The sequence below is a fragment of the Venturia canescens genome, chromosome 4 (assembly GCF_019457755.1).
Source record: "Venturia canescens isolate UGA chromosome 4, ASM1945775v1, whole genome shotgun sequence".
NCBI classification, from domain to species: Eukaryota; Metazoa; Arthropoda; class Insecta; order Hymenoptera; family Ichneumonidae; genus Venturia; species Venturia canescens.
Window position 1 is genome coordinate 16,423,265 of NC_057424.1, and position 18,839 is coordinate 16,442,103.

Sequence of the window (18,839 nt, forward strand, 5' to 3'; positions counted from 1 at the left end):
CAAATTCTCCCTTCATCAATGAATATATTCGTAATTTAGTGAGGAACTAAAATCAACCATTTTCGAAGTTTCTCCAACGAAGAAGCTGTGAACAACCTATCTAACATTCCCTGTTCTGAGTGGTAGAAAAAACACATCAATATTTGAAAAGGAAATATCTTTTTAATGCCCATTCATTTCATATTACAAAACCGATGATTTCAAATGATAGTTTAACAATTTTTCGATAAAACATTTTGACAAACGATTCAAACGGAAGAATGATCCAAGGATTACTGATCGGGAAAATCCATTTCTTTTCGTTATACGAGAATGAAAGAACATAAAAAAATATCATTGTTAACGTCGATTGAAAGTACAGATAATTTATAGTGAGGCATAAATACTGACTATACTTTTATATAAAATAAGTTTCGATTTAAACGTAATAGTATTATTATAATATCAATAATATTAATATTGTTAATAATAATAACAATTATCTTTCTTCTATGCACTGTACTGTATATATAGACGAATGAGCCACCGTCCATCGATAAATACGAGCATATTAATTTTCTTTCTTTTGGTCTTCGCCAATTGATTGTTAGTGTATAACAAAAATACAAATCGTGAGAAAGAATTGCTGATTAATCCAAATTCGACGTATGACCCTTTGAAGTTTTAATGACTGCGTGGCTCCGTAACCGGTATATTAATTGATCCAAAACATTTGTTTTTAGAATACTACTTTCAATTCGTTCAATTCGGTGTTGTTTGTTTTTTCGTTTATGTATAGTAACGTGTTCTCTGCACGTTTATTTAAATTCTTTACACTATCATTCGCCAGCCATTTGATAATGATGACGCCTCAACGCAGACAAACGAAGTCTTTCAGTCTCTAGAGCCTGCTCCAACTCAAGGACGCGAACCTGCGCTTCCATCTCGAGTCTCTTTGCCTGATGCAATGTCAAACCGGAAATGTCGAGATCGTCTAAAAAGTAGAATATTTTATTTCAATTGATTTGCTGTGCTAGTAAGTAAAATGAAAAGAGCGATTCGAGCAATCTTATTCGCAGGGGAATACAAATAATCAATGTTCTGTAATTTGGCGCTTCGTTAGGAGAGAAATCGCAAGTAGGTTGGCAAACAAAAGGGGCGTTGTAGCTTTTTTACACTAATAGTGATAATTTTTTTAAAAGATTCAGTACTGATAACTACATTCGTTGGAATCGATAAACAAATCTGCATTTTTTCACTTGAAGAATAACGATCAAACCTGTGCGCAAATAAGAGCGAACGTTCATATCTGCAAAAAATATCGTTCGAATGAAAATAAAAGAAGAAAAATCCTGGTCCAAACATCAACCGTATATTTTTCATGGAAAGACTCCAAAGAAATCATTTTTTTTTTTTCGTTTCAGTAATGTAAATTCACCATTTTCCTCGACAAGTTGTCCACAACTTTTAGCAGTGGCTACAACGTTTCCTGTTGCTTGAGTAACGTCCCTCGAAGCTTCCGAGAGCAATGAAAGGTTTTTGCTGTGTCGATCAGCTTTTACGCGACTCGCAACTACCAGTTGAGCCGTCGATGCCGCGATTCCCTGTGACGCTACTACCAATTGCTCGAATTTTCCGTCACCCAAAACAACTTTGTCAGCAGCCTCTCTAGAAATCCATGGTGAGAAATAACATTAATAATACATCAAACTGAACCAGATTATATGAAAATTGCGAAAGTGCTTACAGCAAAAAATTAGCACCCATTCCAATAGCTTTAGCAGCTGAAATTAAGCCCTCCGACCATTGATGATTTCTTTTGTAAAATTCTGTCGCTGATGCAGTTCCCTGTGTGTCGAGATTACAAATGTAATTTCATCTTAATCTAGAAGTGGATTCTACTTCGTTAGTATATGACTGACCTTTCCTTGGGCGACGATCTCGGTCTGCAACAATCTCGATTTTTGTACCAGTATTCTTATTTTCGTCATCAAATCTGTGCACGAGTCGAGAATTTTTCCATTTACTTCGAGCTTCACGCCCGAATCAGCGGCGCGAGATTTATTTAACATTTCCTGAATTAATATCAAATTTTAGTGAAAAGTTAATTGATGGAATTTAGTTGAGTACACAACAAATTGATGGCATCAATTAACCTGGATTCTTCCAGCTGCCTCCTCAATAGCTTTATCCATATTCAACAATTCCGTTTCCACCAAGTCTCCAATTGCATCCACGTTTCCTCGAGCTTTTGCCAATGTGTTTGCCATGCTCGAAACACCGATCAAATTTTTCTTGACCAGGTCAATTTGCTCTGAAGTTTTCGATGATTTTTCTTTCACTTGTGAAAACATGAGAGAAGCCTCGGTACCCAAAATCTTGCACTCGTCAGTCAGTTCTACGAACAACAAATTATGCGGTCCAGTCTTAAAGAGAGTTTGTTAAAGTATAAAGAATCGAGAGAAAGATTCGGAAAAATTAGCGAGCAGCTTTGTTTTGCATTTTTTTACGACGTGTTTTTTGCCATATAGAATTTCTTATTCTTCACCAAGATAAGGAATTATCTATGAATGACAAAATCATTCGTAATTATGGAAGAAAAGAAATTTGACTCTGTTGAACGAGTCGGTTCGGAAAAATAATGTTCTCACGATAAAAATAATTAAATTCAACAGAAGTAATGAGACAGAAAATCGGTCATGACTCACTGTCACCGAGAGATATATCGGTCGATATGTTCGACGTCGATCTCGCATGAGTCAGATAAATCGCTAAAGCATGAGCGGCATTTATTGCGCTGCGTATAAGCGATTTTCCTTGTTTCGTATCCGCTTGGTAAATCTCGAAGGACGCTTTCAAATCGTCGAGCGTCTGACACGTTGGCTTTACGAGACTCTCCAAGTAATCAGGTGTGCAAGTCAGTGTTGATATTGCTGGATTTCCAATCGCGCTTGTCGCGTTTGCAATTATTCCTTCAGCTGTTGAGATGGCGTTCACTGCGAGGAAAAAATTATTGTTTGCATTCATTTCGAATCAATGTAACAGTGAGAGAGAATTTTCATTTACTTATGAATTTATGTGAACGACATTTTTCTTCAATTTAATTCGATATTATCTTTAGAAATAATAGACGCAATTGAAGTATTTTTACCAGCTGCCTTGCAGGGCCATTCAAGAATAATTTAACAAGAAAAACCTCCAAAGTATGAATTAATAGTTTATAAAAAAGTTTAGAACTCGCAAGTATATTACAGATTAATTCGTAATAAGCTGCATCAAAATCAGCCTTGGCTTGTTTCTGCGTTTTTTCAATTTCAGCTTGGAGTTCGGCTATCCTGACATCAAGATCTTCTTTTTGGGCGAGCAAATCGTGCAAGTCTCCTTCGGCAACGGCTTTTTCGGACGTGATAAAATCGATTTTAGCAACGAGAGCAAGATTTTCAGTTTTCGATTGATCGAATTGTTTTCTAACATCGTCCAATTCGGATCGAGCTTGAGCGACCCTCTGAGCTTCTTGATCGGACGTCACCTGTCCCTGTTGCAATTCCTGCAATCTTTGCTCGGCTTCCAAGGTTTTACGCTCCGCTTGCTCTTGCAGAATTTTTATTCCACCGAGTTGTCGATCCACTTCAGCTTTCTGTTTCAATAATCGTCCAAGCGAATAAAAAACAGACAGTCAAAAAAGAAACAGAATGTGTTAAATTATAAAACGCACACGTTTTTTTTATCTCTGAGATAACTTATCGCACCTTTCTGATCAAACTTATGTGCTCCTCGCGTAGTTTTGAGTACACTTCCTTGAGCTTCTGAAATTTTTCATCCAGACAACGATTTTTTTCTAGAAAATATAAAAAATTGAACATATTTATCGAAAATACTTGTCAAAGTATTTCAATTTTTTTCCTTGAACGAATAAATCATATTGAAATACAAAAAAGAATGATATTTTGAAAACTGGTTTAAAAGTTGAGTGAGTCGTTCGCAATGAATATTCTATACCAACCCTCCAAATCGCGAACTCTTTGTGTCAATTCGTTGCTTTGTTTGGTAGAAATGTCTTTTAGCTTTTTTTCCTCCTCCAATTCATTTTCTTTAGCCAAAAGTGCTGGCTCCAATTCCCGAATGCGAGTTTTCATTTCGCTTATCATCCGATTGTACTCGTTTAATATTCGATGCATCTCTTCACGCTGACGGCTGTTTTCGTGATGAAGGTGTTCGATTAGGCTATCCCTATGGGAGAAGAAAAAACGATAAAAAAAATATTAGTATAGAAAATGGAATGAATTGTTCGAAGCTTTCAAAATGGCGTGAAATTTATTTTGAATTTTGTTAATTTTAAAACTCGCCTCTCAGCAAGAGCGTCTGGTGAAATAGAGCCATTTCTTGCAGCGTCCATTTGATCGCTAGTCATCGAACTCGTATCCGATGTGTCGATCAAACTGTCGACAGCAGCGTCCGAATCCATTGGTTCTTCCGGTGGCAAAACAACTACGGGAGTTACATACGTTCGAAGTTCCGATTGAATGAGGAAATTTGGTGGATTCTAAGAGGAAAAAAAATCAATTTGTAATTATAATACGTTTTTTTTATCAAATACTCCTCATAAATTTCCGTGCTTGAACGAAAAAATTCTTAATTAATTTTTTTTTTTAATTTGATCACTGCATGATTGTTAACTCACTTCCGGCAAAGACGGTATTGTTATCAGATGCTTAAAGTACTGCATATGTTTGACAGTGCTGTAGAAAGTCTTGAGATCGTGAAATTGTTTGACGAAACGATCCCGATGCCCGATTAATATGTCGGGTGGTAAAGCACCATGTAATTTGAACAATATTTTCACGCAGTAATCGTACAATCTCGAGGCATCTTGAACACAAGGTATTAGTGGTGCCAAACGACATTGACCTGGTGGAGTCATGGAATTTGAACGCGCTAGATCCAGGGACGCAAAAACTGCGCGCTGCAGATTCAATATGTCGTCCATATAATCGAACATTTCGACAGACATTTGAAAACTGTCGAGAAGAAAAAAATTCGTCCAAACATTTATTTAGTCCTTGGAAAAATAGTTTCGGGATTTTATGACCGTGTGAACAAACACGTAACGATTTATTCATAAATTAATTTAACAGCGGCACAATCAAAACTCGAAGAAATTTCCATTTTTGAGGTTACTTATATTGTTTCTAGAATACATTTCGAAAAAGTCTAATGTCAAATTTCGCGATAATTTGTATGCATAAACTTATAGCTCTCCTTAGATATGAAAGTTCAAATGATAAATACAAAACTTACTAAATATTTATGTCATTTTCTCCAATTGCCTCAAGTTCCTCATTAGTAACTTGAAGATTACCGGGCAGCCCTGGATTACGTTTGTGAAAATCGAGTTTTGTGATGAGCAGACGTATGTAGAGGTGTATCAAACGTCCATAACCCTCACGAAGATGTTGCCACAATTTGCCAATGTCTTCGAGTTTACCTCGATGACATTGTGAGTCTTGAATTACACGGGGATGGCCTTCCCTCAGAACTTTGTGTAAAACGTGGCAAAATTTCCATGCTACAATACGATTCTCTTGGAGCGGTTGGCGCAATATGAACATCCAAAATATTACACCGCTCTTTTCTTGATATGTTCCGATAATAGCACCTTTGATTATTATAAGGAAAACATTCCATTTTGTCAAAAATATGATGGTTTCATTGAAGATCGAAACTAATTGAACAATTTTGAAATAAATTTCTTATGAATATTATCAATTTGACCAATAATGTAGTTTTCACAGTTTTAAAAACTAAATATTCAGTCATCGTGCAAATAATCCAATGAATTTGAAAGGATACTTCGAACATGTTTTTCTTTGACCGGAGTCTCGGAGGGATGTACAGCTTTGCTAATGCTGATGCTCTGGAAATATTAAAAATTATATTTGTTCAAATCGGTTTCACTATTGAAAAAAGTCAAATATAATCACAAATATGAAGCCATTTTTTTGGGTAGTTTGTGATTCACTGTTAGGTAAAAAGAATTTTGAGTCTTATCATGATAAAAACTCTTATCTACCAAATCTGTACTTTAGATTTTCTTTTTATCCAAGCTGATTTATCATGACAAATGAGAGATTAAATATCAGTGTTTTTCAATCTCATCATTGTGGTTTGAGCAAAAAATTGCCAAATTCTTATCTGCTACAGAAGTTTCCAATAACCGTTATGTAATATGTAATGTATCCGAAGCAAACATTCTTAGTTGTTTTACAAAATGTTAATTTTTGATAATTCAGGCAAAATTAGCCATGCAAAAAACAAACGAAGCAAAATGATTTACTTTGAGGTGGCCGATTTTGAGTATTCGCATGATAATGTAAAGCAAATATAGTTTCGGATCTCACAGTACAAATCTTTTTATTACGATGTTATCGCTTGTTAATCAATTCATAATTACCTCATTGATCTGAGATATTTTATAATTATGAAACTTACATGGTAAGCTGCATTAGTAAGTATACCCTCTTTAGTAATCTTATAGCTTACTAAAGAAGGTTGAACAAATATTTCAACAACAATAGGGATAATTTGACTGACCAAAATCTTTAAGTAACTAATGACGCATACAAAAAAGTCTCACCTGATGTTGGAGCTGTTTTGCAGGAGGTGGTAAGACCGGTGGCATTTTGTTAGTCGTGCTTTGTTCTCAATATGTAATATCAAATTTTTAAGTCTCAAATACGTCGTGCAAAATTTCTGTTTTTGTTTTCCTTGTCCCAGGGCAATAAAGGCAGCGTGTTAGTGGATACAATTTGTTAAGCCATCTGCGGGGTCCAGCAAGACAGGAAGAACGGCATCCGAAATAAAAAGTTTCATTGAAAAGAGTTGAAAAAATATCAAGCGGATTAAGTCTAAGTAGGGAAATCCTATTTTTCACGCAAATCCCAAGTGATTTCTTCATTAACCAATGATTTCATGCATCGTATCAATCAAAGTCTTGATTTATTTATTATCCAGACAAAACGAAACAATTTTGTGGAATATCCATACCTGAAATTTTTCAAAGTGCTCTCGCTCCAGATCCAAACTTGTTTTTCTATGTTGTAAAACTCGAGGCAGCGAAAGTGAAGCCATTATGATAATATTTTCGAAACTAACGATGCCTAGAAAACATTAATTTTAAGTGATGAAATTATTTTTTTTAAGAAATGAATTGTTTTTGACAAAAAATGGTTTGAGGTCGAAAATGTTGATCGCAAAATTCAAAAAAAAAAATAAATAAATAAATAAAGCCCTTTTACAGCTACAATCAATCACGATTTTTCTTAAGGAAAATGCCAGTGGTGAATGTATAATGTAACTCTCATATGGCGAAAAAGACGGACAAAAAAATTATAATCGCACTTGTTTTGAATGGTCAAATAGTTACGCGTGTTTGAGCAAATTTGTAGTTTTGTATAAGTTTATATGATGTGACGCGTTTCTAGCTGAATTTTGAGGGACTGGACAGGATTTTTGATTAATCATGTTAACGGAAGAATATATAGACGTTAAACGTAGGCTGACAGGTGAAATGATTGTTGGCAGTCGTATATATATGTATAGATTTAGTCGAAACGAGAGTGAGCAAGAGAGAAAATGAAAGAGACAGCAAGAAAACTAAGTACGAGACCCACCCACATCCGCACACAAAAAACACTGAATTTAATTCACAAAAAATTCGCACGGATAAACAATGGATGTACTTTCATTGGAGAAAGTTAGAAAAACTTGAACAAAAATAAAAACAACGATTATCCACCTATTATGAAGTGTAGTACGCGCCTCGTATTTTACCCACTACCGTGTTTTACTCCGAAAAATTGATGAATGAACGGTTACGAGACAACCGGAGCGCCTCTCGTACCGTGCGGTAAAAGTGCTAACTTTTTTCTCCTTTATTTTCTCGCCATGAATATAAATTAATACAAGAAAGAAGAGCCGCACAGATTTTTAGAAGGCGCTGCTAAATATCAGTACTTTTCGCACTCTAATTTCAAATGCAGATATCTTTTCGATGTACAAATAAAATAATAAAAAGACTGTAATTTAGATAATTGTAGAACCGTAAAATTAATACCAGCATTGGAAAGAAGTTGAATTCTACAGAATTCGCCAGTCAACATTGCACAATCAAATCTTTCATGAATAAATATTAAATTAAGGATTCTCCTTTTGATTGATGGTTTTCTCAATAAACGCCATTAAAAATTGGAAAATAGTTAATGCAGTCAGTAAATGCAATTTATGCTTTTTTCGAAATGAGGGGGAAGTCGAAGAACAAGAAAAAATATAATTTCTTGAACAATGCCGTTTTTTGAAAAAACTACAAAATGGCGGTGGAGATTATGGCGAATAAACGTCGGGAGCACGTCGGGAGGAATATTTTTACCCGCGCGTTCACGGGTTTGTCGTTGTCGATGTCGTCTCGCCATCTCGCTCGTTCTTCATTTCCCTCGCATCCCTCGCATGATGATCGTATAGTATCGTAATAGTTGCGGTGTTGCGGTCATTACGTTCAACGGTTGTACATTTTCAACAAATACTGCGAGATTTGGAACAGGAATTGAGAAAAAAACAATTGTGAATAGTTTTATATGACGGATTACGAAAAGTTGTAATTTTGGAGATTTCTTCGTAATTTTTAATGAATATATAACAACAAAAGGGGAAAAATAACCTCGATTATTGGACCGAGTAAGAAGCGGCGAACAAAATGTATTTTCTCGAGTATCCTGATATCACGGCTGAAGTCAAGGGCGCCATGGTAAGTTTTTCGGCCGAAAATTTTCGATTTATGTTTCGAAAAATTAATATTCATTCTATTGTAATAAATACCGAATTTTCTTTGATCCACAAAGACGCCTGGACGGCTCAAGCTCACGGACCAACATCTAATATTCAAAAATCAAAAAACCGGTAAAGTTGAACAAATATCCTCGAGCGATATGGAAATGGTAAATTTTCAAAAGTTCGTTGGCACCTGGGGCCTTAGGATTTTTCTAAAGAATGGAACTCTCCACAGATTCCGTGGTTTCAAGGAAGCTGTAAGTGGACCATCAATATATTCAAGAACTAACAAAAATTTCTTAGAATTTTATTCAGAATACTAATCGTTGAAAAGAAAATAAAATGCTGAAATTTTGGAAAAAAATTATTGTTTCCCTAAACTTTTTTTAATCATTTCGACCAACTAGGAGCAAGAAAAAATTGCAAGTTTCTTCAGCACACATTACAAAAAAGACATGCTAGAGAAAGAACTTAGTCTCAAGGGTTGGAATTGGGGAACAGCCAAGTTTAATGGCTCCGTATTAAGTTTTGATGTCGGTCATCACACTGCGTTTGAAATTCCACTGGAAGATGTCTCCCAATGTACAACAGGCAAAAACGAAGTGACCTTGGAATTTCATCAGAACGACGATGCTCCGGTCAGTTTATTAGAAATGAGATTTCACATTCCAATCAACGACGGAGCTGACCAAGATTCTGTTGAAGCATTCCATCAACAAGTTATGGAAAAAGCATCTGTCATCAGTGTCAGTGGCGATGCTATTGCCATTTTCAGAGAAATTCATTGTCTTACTCCTCGGTAATGATAATCATCGAATCTTTCGATCCTGAGTTATTATGTTTACTACTAGATACTTTTGGGCTGGAATGATAAAAATTTTTTTTTTCGAATCTCGTTGTTCACAGAGGTCGTTACGACATCAAAATATTCCAGTCATTTTTCCAGCTTCATGGAAAGACATTTGACTACAAGATCCCAATGTCGACGGTCCTTCGACTTTTTTTGTTGCCTCACAAAGACAACAGGCAAATGTTCTTCGTTGTGTCGCTTGATCCACCAATCAAACAGGGACAGACGCGTTACCACTATCTTGTACTTTTGTTCAATCAAGAGGAAGAAACCTCCATCGAACTTCCTTTCTCCGAGTAAGTTTCTATTCTCTATTCTCTGAACGATTCATTATAAATTTGTTTCGTTGTATTATCGCAATTTTTATCTTTTTTAGAAAAGAGCTCAAAGAAAAATACGAGGATAAATTGCCCAAGGAGCTATCAGGACCAACTTACGAAGTGCTTGGCAAAGTCATGAAGGTTATAATCAACAGGAAACTCACTGGACCAGGTGGTTTTATTGGGTAAGTTTCAATCAACATAATTGTTGAATGTTCTTAATTCTCTCATCGTATTTTGAGATATTATTGAATGAATTCGTTGCTGTTCTTATTTTCAGTCATTCCGGAACTGCTGCAGTCGGTTGTTCATTCAAAGCTGCAGCTGGCTATCTGTACCCTCTGGAGCGTGGCTTTATGTACGTTCACAAACCTCCGATTCACATACGTTTCGAGGAAATAGCGTCTGTAAATTTCGCTCGTGGCGGCGGATCAACGAGATCCTTCGATTTCGAGATCGAGCTTACGAGCGGCGTTATGCATACTTTTAGCAGTATTGAGAAAGAGGAATACAACAAGCTCTTCGATTTCATATCCTCGAAAAAACTGCGAGTCAAAAACCGTGGAAAAAGCGTACGTTTCTAAGCTGGAAATTTGAATTTTTCAGTTTTCCACTTTGTCAGTTCGTTCAATAACATATGATGCTTCATTTTTCAGGACAAACTCAATTACGATAACGATTTCGGCAACAGCGATCAGGAAGACGAACCCGATGCTTATTTGGCAAGGGTCAAAGCTGAGGCCAAAGAACGTGACGATGACAATCAAGATTCAGAGGATGACGAATCGACTGATGAAGATTTCAATCCAAACGTTGAGGAGAGCGACGTTGCCGAGGAATACGATAGCAATCCTGGCACTTCGGACAGTGACGCCGATTCTGACGCTTCGGAAGGACAGAAGAAGGAAAAGAAGGAGAAAAAAGAGAAGAAGCCAAAAAGCGCCAAAACAGTGGTAAACATTATTGAAACTCTTCGTATATTTTTTTCCAAATGCTTTTGAAGTTGCTCCAATCGTTGAAAAATGATGATAATTGAGCTAATTGAAAACTTCCGTCGGTACCTCGTTGAATTATGCTCTCATTAGTTGATGATAAATTCAAACATTGCCAAACATTTTTGATAAAAAGCGATAAAATTTTCAGTCTGAAAAACCAAGGAAACAGCGCAAGAAGAAGAAGGAACGCGATGAAAATAAGCCGAAGAGGCCAGCAACCGCGTTCATGTTGTGGTTGAGTAGTAATCGTGAGAAAATCAAGTCCGAGAACCCGGGAATCTTGATGACGGAGATTGCGAAGAAAGGAGGCGAGATGTGGAAAGAGTTAAAGGATAAATCTGAGTGGGAGGAAAAAGCGAATGTTTTGAAGAAAAAATATGCGGAAGCGATGAAAGAGTACAATGAAAGCGGAGGCGCGCAAAAGGCCAAAGAACGTGCTGCAGAAAAGAGCAAATCGGACAAAGCGGAGAAAAAGAAAAAAGAAAGCAAAAAAGAAGAGTCGTCACCGTCAAAACTGATGAGTGGCTCTTCATTCAAGAGTAAAGAATACATCAGTGACGACAGTAGCAGCGGGAAAGACAGCGATTCGGAATCTAAAAAGAAGAAAAAGTCACGCGATTCCGATTCAGATAAAGAATCAAAAGCTAAGAATAAAGAGAGCAGCAAGAACAAAGATGACTCTGAAGACGAGGAAGATGAGGAAGACGATGAGGAAGAGCAAGAAGAGAGCGAGGAAGAAAAGAAGAAACTCACGAAGAAAGGAGACAAAAGACCACCACCTGAGGTTCGTAAGAAATGAATCTTTTCGTTTTCATGACAAATTTCATTCAGTGTAACTACTTAAATAATAAAGCTTCTGATGCGGGTTTTAAGTTGGAAGTATTTTTTGCAATAGTAACCAATCTTCATTAACTTTTAATGTTTTTTTTTGTTTTCATTTTTGTAGGAGGATAGCAGAAAAAAGAAGGCAAAAGTATCGAAAAAAGCTACTCCACCAACAAGCGAGGAAGAAGTTGAAGATACACCCTCGTCGAGTGATGGTGGTAGCGATTGAAGTGTTTATTCTCGTAATTTATGTATACGGCTCATTTCATGTTACTATCGTCTTTGTTGTTCGAAGACGTTTTCTCATTTCATTTATTTTCTTAAGATACTTTTATTTCAACAGCATCGATTATTTTACAACATTTGCACTTACGAATTTCACATGATGAAACAGTTGTAATATTTCTATAAAACGAAAGTGCAAACCAAAAAATTGGCATGTTTAATATGACCTTCACTTAGACCTGTCACTCTCAGCGACTATTTTGAGGCAATACGTGCACAGTTTATTGGAAATATTTGAAATTCAATATAATTCGAGATAACAGGAATTTGATGAATACTAAAAATCGCGAGTTGAAAAAAATATCTAGAGAATACGTTCGCGTTTGAGTCTAAAAATAAAATTTTCATATTCAAATCTAAAAATTGTAGTTTTCCACCACTTTATTTCTCAACGTGGAAACTCTGGGAAATGAACTCTGCCAGCTTGCTTTAAGGTGATCAGAAGAAAACAGCCCATTGCGAAAAATAAATCGATTTTCTCAGGGCCAGACAGAACAATCGAAGATCCATCCGAAAATTTGTTTTTGTATTTACAGTAGCTTTTTCATTGTCCATAGCAGGTCAGCTCTCTGGGCCTTTTTCCTTTTCTGTACCTAGGTGATTGACCTCGACCTCCTTTATTTCTATGTTTTGTTCTTTTATGGCTTTCTGTGATAAAGAGAAAAAAAAATCGAATTAATTCAGCAATTTCATTTTTGAAACCAAGTCCCGCTTTGTTTTACTTTTTGATTTATGCAAAATAATAATTTTTATTTTTCTAAAATATTGAAATTTTTTTCAAAATTGGTTATATCGGAAAAACACTCATTCAGAACATTTTTGCATTCTCTATAATTTTATTAGGAAATGAATTGAATTGCGGAGAAAAACAATAATTTTGAGTAATGGAATTATAACATTCGGGCACTCTTTACTTTTTATTTATTTTGAAATCGGAGCACAGACTGACTCACCTGAACGCATTCTTTGTAAACTTTGAGCAACGAAGAGCATATAGAATCATTATGATCACCTTTGAGAAATCTTTCAGAGAACCAATAATTGAAACAAGCATCATAATTTTGTTTAAGCTCGCTGCAAGCTTCCATGTTTCCAAGTTTCAATCCTCAAAAACGGGCTCCGCCTACCTTTAATCCCAAAAATGGAAAATTTTTTTTACCTTGATGCATTGTTGATATACTTTGAAGATAGGAGTGCACATGGAGTCATTCATATCGCCTTTCAGGAATTTCTCAGAGAACCACACGTGAAAACAGGAGTCGTAATCTTTTTTAAGCTCATTGCACGTCTCACCAATACTATTCATTATTTGGTTTTCTTTCTTTAGAGTTATATTGATTATTTTTGTTCTTTCAATTTTTGCTGCCTCTAATTCTTCTGAAAGCAGACATTAAGACTCCAGTAATATATGTTTATAACAAATGCGACTTCTTTTTTTGTTTAATTATGGAAGAACATAGATATTTATCATATTCGCTCGAAATTCTGTTGCACATGTGAATTCGTGAACGAGCAATCCTTACCTCTTGATTTTTCGAGATGTTTTTGAGCCTGTGACTGTATTGTTATCAACTGTTGACCATTATATTCACTCCTTTATTAATTTATGAAAAAATTGGTTGCATTGAACTACGAAGGATTTTATTTGAGGTTGTGTTTGACTTTTCGTAATTCTGAGTTACGCGCTGTCTTCCGTATTTCTTTTGATAACGTACAATCTACTTCTAGATAATCAGCCTACTGTTAGGTACCAGATTATCTGGTAAATATGGGAGAAGAATGGGAGTACGCGTTACCGTAGGCGCCCGTAGGCACCAGGAACCGACGCACGGTGAGCGTACGAAACTAAACAGCCTTATTGGCTCGTGGTATTTCTACTGTACCGGTACAGTGTTTAGTATATGGTATACAACTACTATACAACACAGGATCTATGTTCTCAGATACGTTTTCTCTTCTCCGACCAACACTTTGGGTGTTACGAGGAAATTTTCAATAAAAAATAAGGACAGCAGAGTCATGAAATATAAAATATCATTATTATCATCGTGGGATATTAAATATTGATGGATGAATAATACATGCAGCTTTTGGTTTTGTACAAGTAAAATGTTTGGAAGCAGCGGAAGTGGCGAATTGTATTGCTCCCTCGGAGCTCATTGGTCGGAGGCCAGAGCGAGCGACGTTAATTCGTCAGTATAATCTAATCGGAGTTAAATGTTCAACCGGAAGTAGGAGCATTATTACGCAATGGTAGAAGGGAAATCTTCTTCAACTAGTCCGTAACGAGGAAAAAATACCACGTGCTTCGGCCATAGGTCTAATTTTGCCGGTTTCAAAAAATTCAATAAAGTCATTTTTGAGTGAATATTCTGCTTTTTCGTGATATCAAAAAAATTGGATAGATTTGTGATTTAAAAAAAAACGTGAGTATCTCGTTCTGTTGGAAACTGCACACAAAAATGGCGTTGGCATCGATCTGTCGGCTGTCAATTGATTCAACCTTCAGCCATTTGAACCATTTGGGAGCCACCGCCCGCCAAAGCAGACCGTCCTTTGCGTCGTTCGTGAAAAATTTTGCCGCTGCTGCTGAAAAGATGAGCCTTCCTCGTGTTTTCTTCGACATGACCGCCGATAGTAAACCGGTCGGTCGGATTGTTATGGAAGTAAGTCAAATTTCTTTTTATTCTCAAATATTATTGATGAAAAACATGATTATGCAAAAAATCGACCAACGGATCGCACCTTCCATCCTCATTAGCCATCTTGGCTTTTTCACACTATTTCCCCTCAATTCTTTCTACACTCATTTAAGTGTATAATATCTTCGACATTATATAATTGAACCAGTAAAGCACGATTCGAATACGATTTATTGTTGAACTACGTTGCTTTGCTGTTTTTTTTATTTTGCGACAATTTGCCTTTCTTAATGCTGAGTCACCGTGTTTTTACCATATTTGGTAAGAGAAAAGAATAGTTCAGATTTCATTTATACTTTCGTACTTTAACCCAAACTTTTTATGTTATTTTTCAACGGCATGATCGACTTTTTTTGTATCAATTTCGTGGAAAATATTAAGAATTACCGAATCCCTATAGAAAATTTGCTTAAAGATATCGAAATGTTCGATTTAGCCTAAGAAGAATAGAACACACTGGAAAAGTATACAAACGATTTCTTGTGTATTTCATTAACATTTCTGGAAAAGTTCTTGCAATTCATTACATAAGAAATTATGACACTGAAGCTTGTAATGTTGGAGTCTAACAAAATGATCTAAAAAAATCCTCCAATATTTCCAGTAATTCTTTAATCGAGCCGCTACCGCGTCTCTTGATTTTGTTACTTGCCAAATTTACAATCCTGTTTTTTACCTGTACTTTTTCAATTTTTTTGTTGCTTACATTTTTAGTATTTCAATTTGAGAAAAAATGAATGATTTCAGTTAAGGAATGACGTAGTTCCAAAAACTGCGGAAAATTTCCGAGCCCTTTGCACCCATGAAAAAGGCTTTGGGTACAAGGGCAGCAGTTTTCACAGGATAATCCCCAACTTCATGTGCCAAGGGGGTGATTTCACGCATCACAATGGAACTGGTGGAAAATCTATCTACGGCAGCAAGTTCGAAGACGAAAACTTCAAACTGAGGCATACAGAGCCTGGTCTATTGTCCATGGCCAATGCAGGACCAAAAACCAACGGCAGTCAGTTTTTCATCACCTGTGCTAAGACCAGCTGGCTTGACGACAAGCATGTCGTTTTTGGCAAAGTCGTTGAGGGAATGGACGTTGTCAGAAAGGTAAAAATACACAGATATTTCTTTATTCATTTATTTTACTGAAAAATTGCATTCAGTAAGGAGGAAAAAGTTTCCAATTCCACCGGGTGTTTAGTTGAATTAAGTTGAGGTCTTGAGTATTTTATGCTTGGGGTTAGTTTTTCTATTTCTTAGAAGATTTGTTATCTTTTGTACGACAACTTTTTACATAAAACTCACCTATTTAAAAGGTATTCAACAAATGCAGCCAGTAAAATGAAGTATTTTTAAAGGGCTACACTTTAGTGAATATTACCCAGTAATGAATTGTGATTAATTTGATCTTTATTTATAATGTTAGCATCGAAAAAGTTGAGAAGTGATAATTGACTAAAAAATTGGCTGTTGAACATTTTTTGATCTCTATGCATTTTATTTGGTTATATCAGATCTTCTTTGTTCTACTTATGCATTTTATTGTTTTTTATATGGTAAAATTCATTGAATCGATTTTGTATGTTCCAGTTTACAGTCATAAATTTTTATTTTAAAATCGATTTCAATGCTTACGTCCCGTTGTTGTTTGCTTGAGAGTTTTATATTTAAGAACCAGCATTTGTTGAACGTAAAAGTATAATCGAGAAGGAATAAAAAAACAAGCTACATTTTCAATGATTCGAGGAACTGCAGCTCACTCGTATATTTTTAGCTCAATTTTTCCTGCGATCACGTTCTCTATGTTTTACGAGGCTTTGTAATCACTTTGGATTTACTGTTCCCCACTTTGCTGGCTTTCATATTTCTGCAATGTCCCTCGTAAATGCTCTGTTCTTTCTTATATCAAACCTAAAAAATAACGCTAGCATAGCCCCAAAGGTTTTGTGAAAAACCATCCACTAGATTATCGATTTCAGTGAACTAGAAAACTAATAAATTCAGAAACTATAAGTAAATATGATTAGCGATAAACCTTAGACCGTTGGTGTGAGGTAAGCGGGGAGGGAAAGGTAGTAACAATAAAATTGTTTTTCAGCTGGAAGCAATGGGCTCTCAGAGCGGCAGTACCTCCAAGAAAATAATAATAGCTGACTGTGGCCAATTGTAAGCTGAATCAACCGAGGAGAGATACAGAGTCGAAATGGCATTTTTTTCTTCCCTTAAGCGTGTCAGTTCACACAATTGTCTTCTCACTCAAACTAGAAGTTGAAAAAACAAACGTGAAAAAAAAAAAGAAGGAGAAGTAGAATTATCACCTCGAATTTGAAAAAATCTCGTTCGCACGAATCACGTTTTCCAGCTACGATAATAACACGATGAATTTATGTATGAAAACGTTCATATTAATGAAATGCCCTTCTTAACGTGCACAACATCGAATTGACGAGATCACTGAATTAAAGTTGATCAAACAGAATAACAGTAACACACAATGTGCTGAGATTTGAAACGTGAATGATAAGCAGACACATTCAAATTCGAATTTTGTCCGAATCTCTGAGTTTTTTACGTTGTTTTTCGAAAAATATATCTTCTTCGAGGATTTTTTGTACCGATACTCTTGTTTTTCCGGCATATTGTATATTCTCCATCATCGAGGCCAGTTTTTCTCGATTTTTTTTCCCAAAATGAAGATTCCTTACGATTGTTTTAACAATTAATAATTTTCGATAATTTTCACGAGTCTTTCGTGATTCCATATTTTAAATTTTCCTCTCATAATCGCAATACTTTTGTCCATTGTTTAATCGCGTTCTTCATTATCCTGAGAACTTTTTCATGACTATGGATTTGGTATGAAAAAAATACCGAGATAAATACAAATTCCAATTGCTATTCTTCCGTTCCGACCCAAAGTCAGATAAAAAACAGCTTTTCTTCCACGACCAAGAAACACGCTAATAAATTTTCAACACTCAACTATTATGGCGAACATAAAAATGTAACAAAAAGACGAAGACTATCCATCGTTGTTAGATCGTCACACCTGTGTTTGAGAGTAGTTTTAACGATCTCCTTGTAGCTCAAATTTCTACGTAATAAAATTGTTTTGAGGAAAATTCCTCGTTTCTCATTCCCACGAATCCTCCTGAATTCTTATGGTTAAAGTATCCTTTGACAAATATGAACATTGTTTTCGTGTCCTCGTTCCCATACGAGTGGTTAGAAATCGAGACGAAAGATTTTGGTCGTATCTTTATGAAAAAAATTTATTTTTTTTCATAAATGCAACTTCGAGATTGAGTTTTGAGCAAAAATTGCAATTTATCTTGTAAAATAAAATTTTATCTGTAAAAGTGAATGAATCGTTCGATTACAAAAGATTACGAAACATATCCAAACCCTTTTTTCAGATTTTCTTCGACAAAAGCTCATTTTCTCTTTTCCTCGTTGAGTAGATGAATCTTTTGAAGCTCGTAACATTGAATAATTCAACTATCACTGTAATTATCATTATATAGTAAAAAAAGGACATTTGTGAATCACGACATAAATTCATTGAGTCGTGCCCTTTAATCGAAGCGATAATTAATTTTGTGATTTATTGCACTTCTCACTTTCGGTCCTCTTTTCAACTAAATCACTGGGACGAGAATAAATATGTTTCTCGCGTTTCGCAGCTTCGAAACTCGTTATCTCATCAAAGTATCAAAGCACATCTCTCGTTCGCTCGAGTCATTGTGTCGCATGACATAGAAATACATTAGATAATAGGTGTGCCAATTACACTACGTGCCCCGGAGAAACAGTTTTCGTGCAAGTGAGCAAGAAATAATGAAAGAGTGCGAAATAAAATAGTGTCAAATCTATTACATCTTATGGATTCGATGTAGCGTCGATTTGCAGTTTTTTCATTCAGGATTACGCAGTCGAATTTTCTAAGACTTTGATATACGATGCTAATCTTACGGACGTCTTACTATGATTATTCAATTACATTCAACGTTGACTCCGACAGGGATTCTTTCGTCTCCGTTTTGTCTTTTTGCGCGACGTTCCCTCC

At 35.7% G+C, this 18,839-nt stretch overlaps 3 protein-coding genes and 2 long non-coding RNA genes across 9 annotated transcripts; 3 read left to right on the forward strand and 2 right to left on the reverse strand.

Annotated features, from left to right (window-relative positions):
- Window positions 1-142: 142 nt before the first annotated feature.
- Window positions 143-7,895, reverse strand: Hip1 (Huntingtin interacting protein 1). Of its 5 annotated transcripts, none has more exons than XM_043416539.1 (16): window positions 7,775-7,895; window positions 7,024-7,136; window positions 5,830-5,893; window positions 5,278-5,635; window positions 4,661-4,997; window positions 4,326-4,522; window positions 3,983-4,209; window positions 3,729-3,817; window positions 3,232-3,616; window positions 2,688-2,975; window positions 2,136-2,377; window positions 1,902-2,054; window positions 1,727-1,827; window positions 1,418-1,647; window positions 1,259-1,288; window positions 143-973 (listed from the first exon to the last, which is right to left on the reverse strand). In XM_043416539.1, the coding sequence occupies exons 2-16, from the start codon at window positions 7,105-7,107 to the stop codon at window positions 819-821; spliced, it is 2,940 nt and encodes a 979-aa protein (XP_043272474.1). In that variant the 5' UTR covers window positions 7,108-7,136; window positions 7,775-7,895; the 3' UTR covers window positions 143-818. The 5 variants fall into 5 exon arrangements, with proteins under 5 accessions (XP_043272474.1, XP_043272473.1, XP_043272475.1 ...); XM_043416538.1 differs by having other exon boundaries at window positions 7,650-7,850; XM_043416540.1 differs by lacking the exon at window positions 7,775-7,895 and adding an exon at window positions 7,378-7,585.
- On the forward strand, window positions 4,406-5,265 carry LOC122409210 (uncharacterized). The gene is made up of 2 exons (XR_006260633.1): window positions 4,406-4,545; window positions 4,827-5,265. It is a non-coding gene; the product is annotated as an uncharacterized lncRNA (long non-coding RNA).
- Window positions 7,896-8,396: 501 nt separating the features above from the next.
- On the forward strand, window positions 8,397-12,440 carry Ssrp (structure specific recognition protein). The gene is made up of 9 exons (XM_043416543.1): window positions 8,397-8,779; window positions 8,874-9,059; window positions 9,210-9,601; window positions 9,709-9,948; window positions 10,029-10,157; window positions 10,253-10,544; window positions 10,629-10,925; window positions 11,116-11,751; window positions 11,914-12,440. The coding sequence occupies exons 1-9, from the start codon at window positions 8,729-8,731 to the stop codon at window positions 12,019-12,021; spliced, it is 2,331 nt and encodes a 776-aa protein (XP_043272478.1). The 5' UTR covers window positions 8,397-8,728; the 3' UTR covers window positions 12,022-12,440.
- Window positions 12,104-13,921, reverse strand: LOC122409208 (uncharacterized). The gene is made up of 3 exons (XR_006260631.1): window positions 13,601-13,921; window positions 13,031-13,204; window positions 12,104-12,725 (listed from the first exon to the last, which is right to left on the reverse strand). It is a non-coding gene; the product is annotated as an uncharacterized lncRNA (long non-coding RNA).
- A 412-nt stretch (window positions 13,922-14,333) lies between these two features.
- On the forward strand, window positions 14,334-17,895 carry LOC122409203 (peptidyl-prolyl cis-trans isomerase-like). The gene is made up of 3 exons (XM_043416557.1): window positions 14,334-14,743; window positions 15,527-15,880; window positions 16,872-17,895. The coding sequence occupies exons 1-3, from the start codon at window positions 14,540-14,542 to the stop codon at window positions 16,941-16,943; spliced, it is 630 nt and encodes a 209-aa protein (XP_043272492.1). The 5' UTR covers window positions 14,334-14,539; the 3' UTR covers window positions 16,944-17,895.
- Window positions 17,896-18,839: the final 944 nt, after the last annotated feature.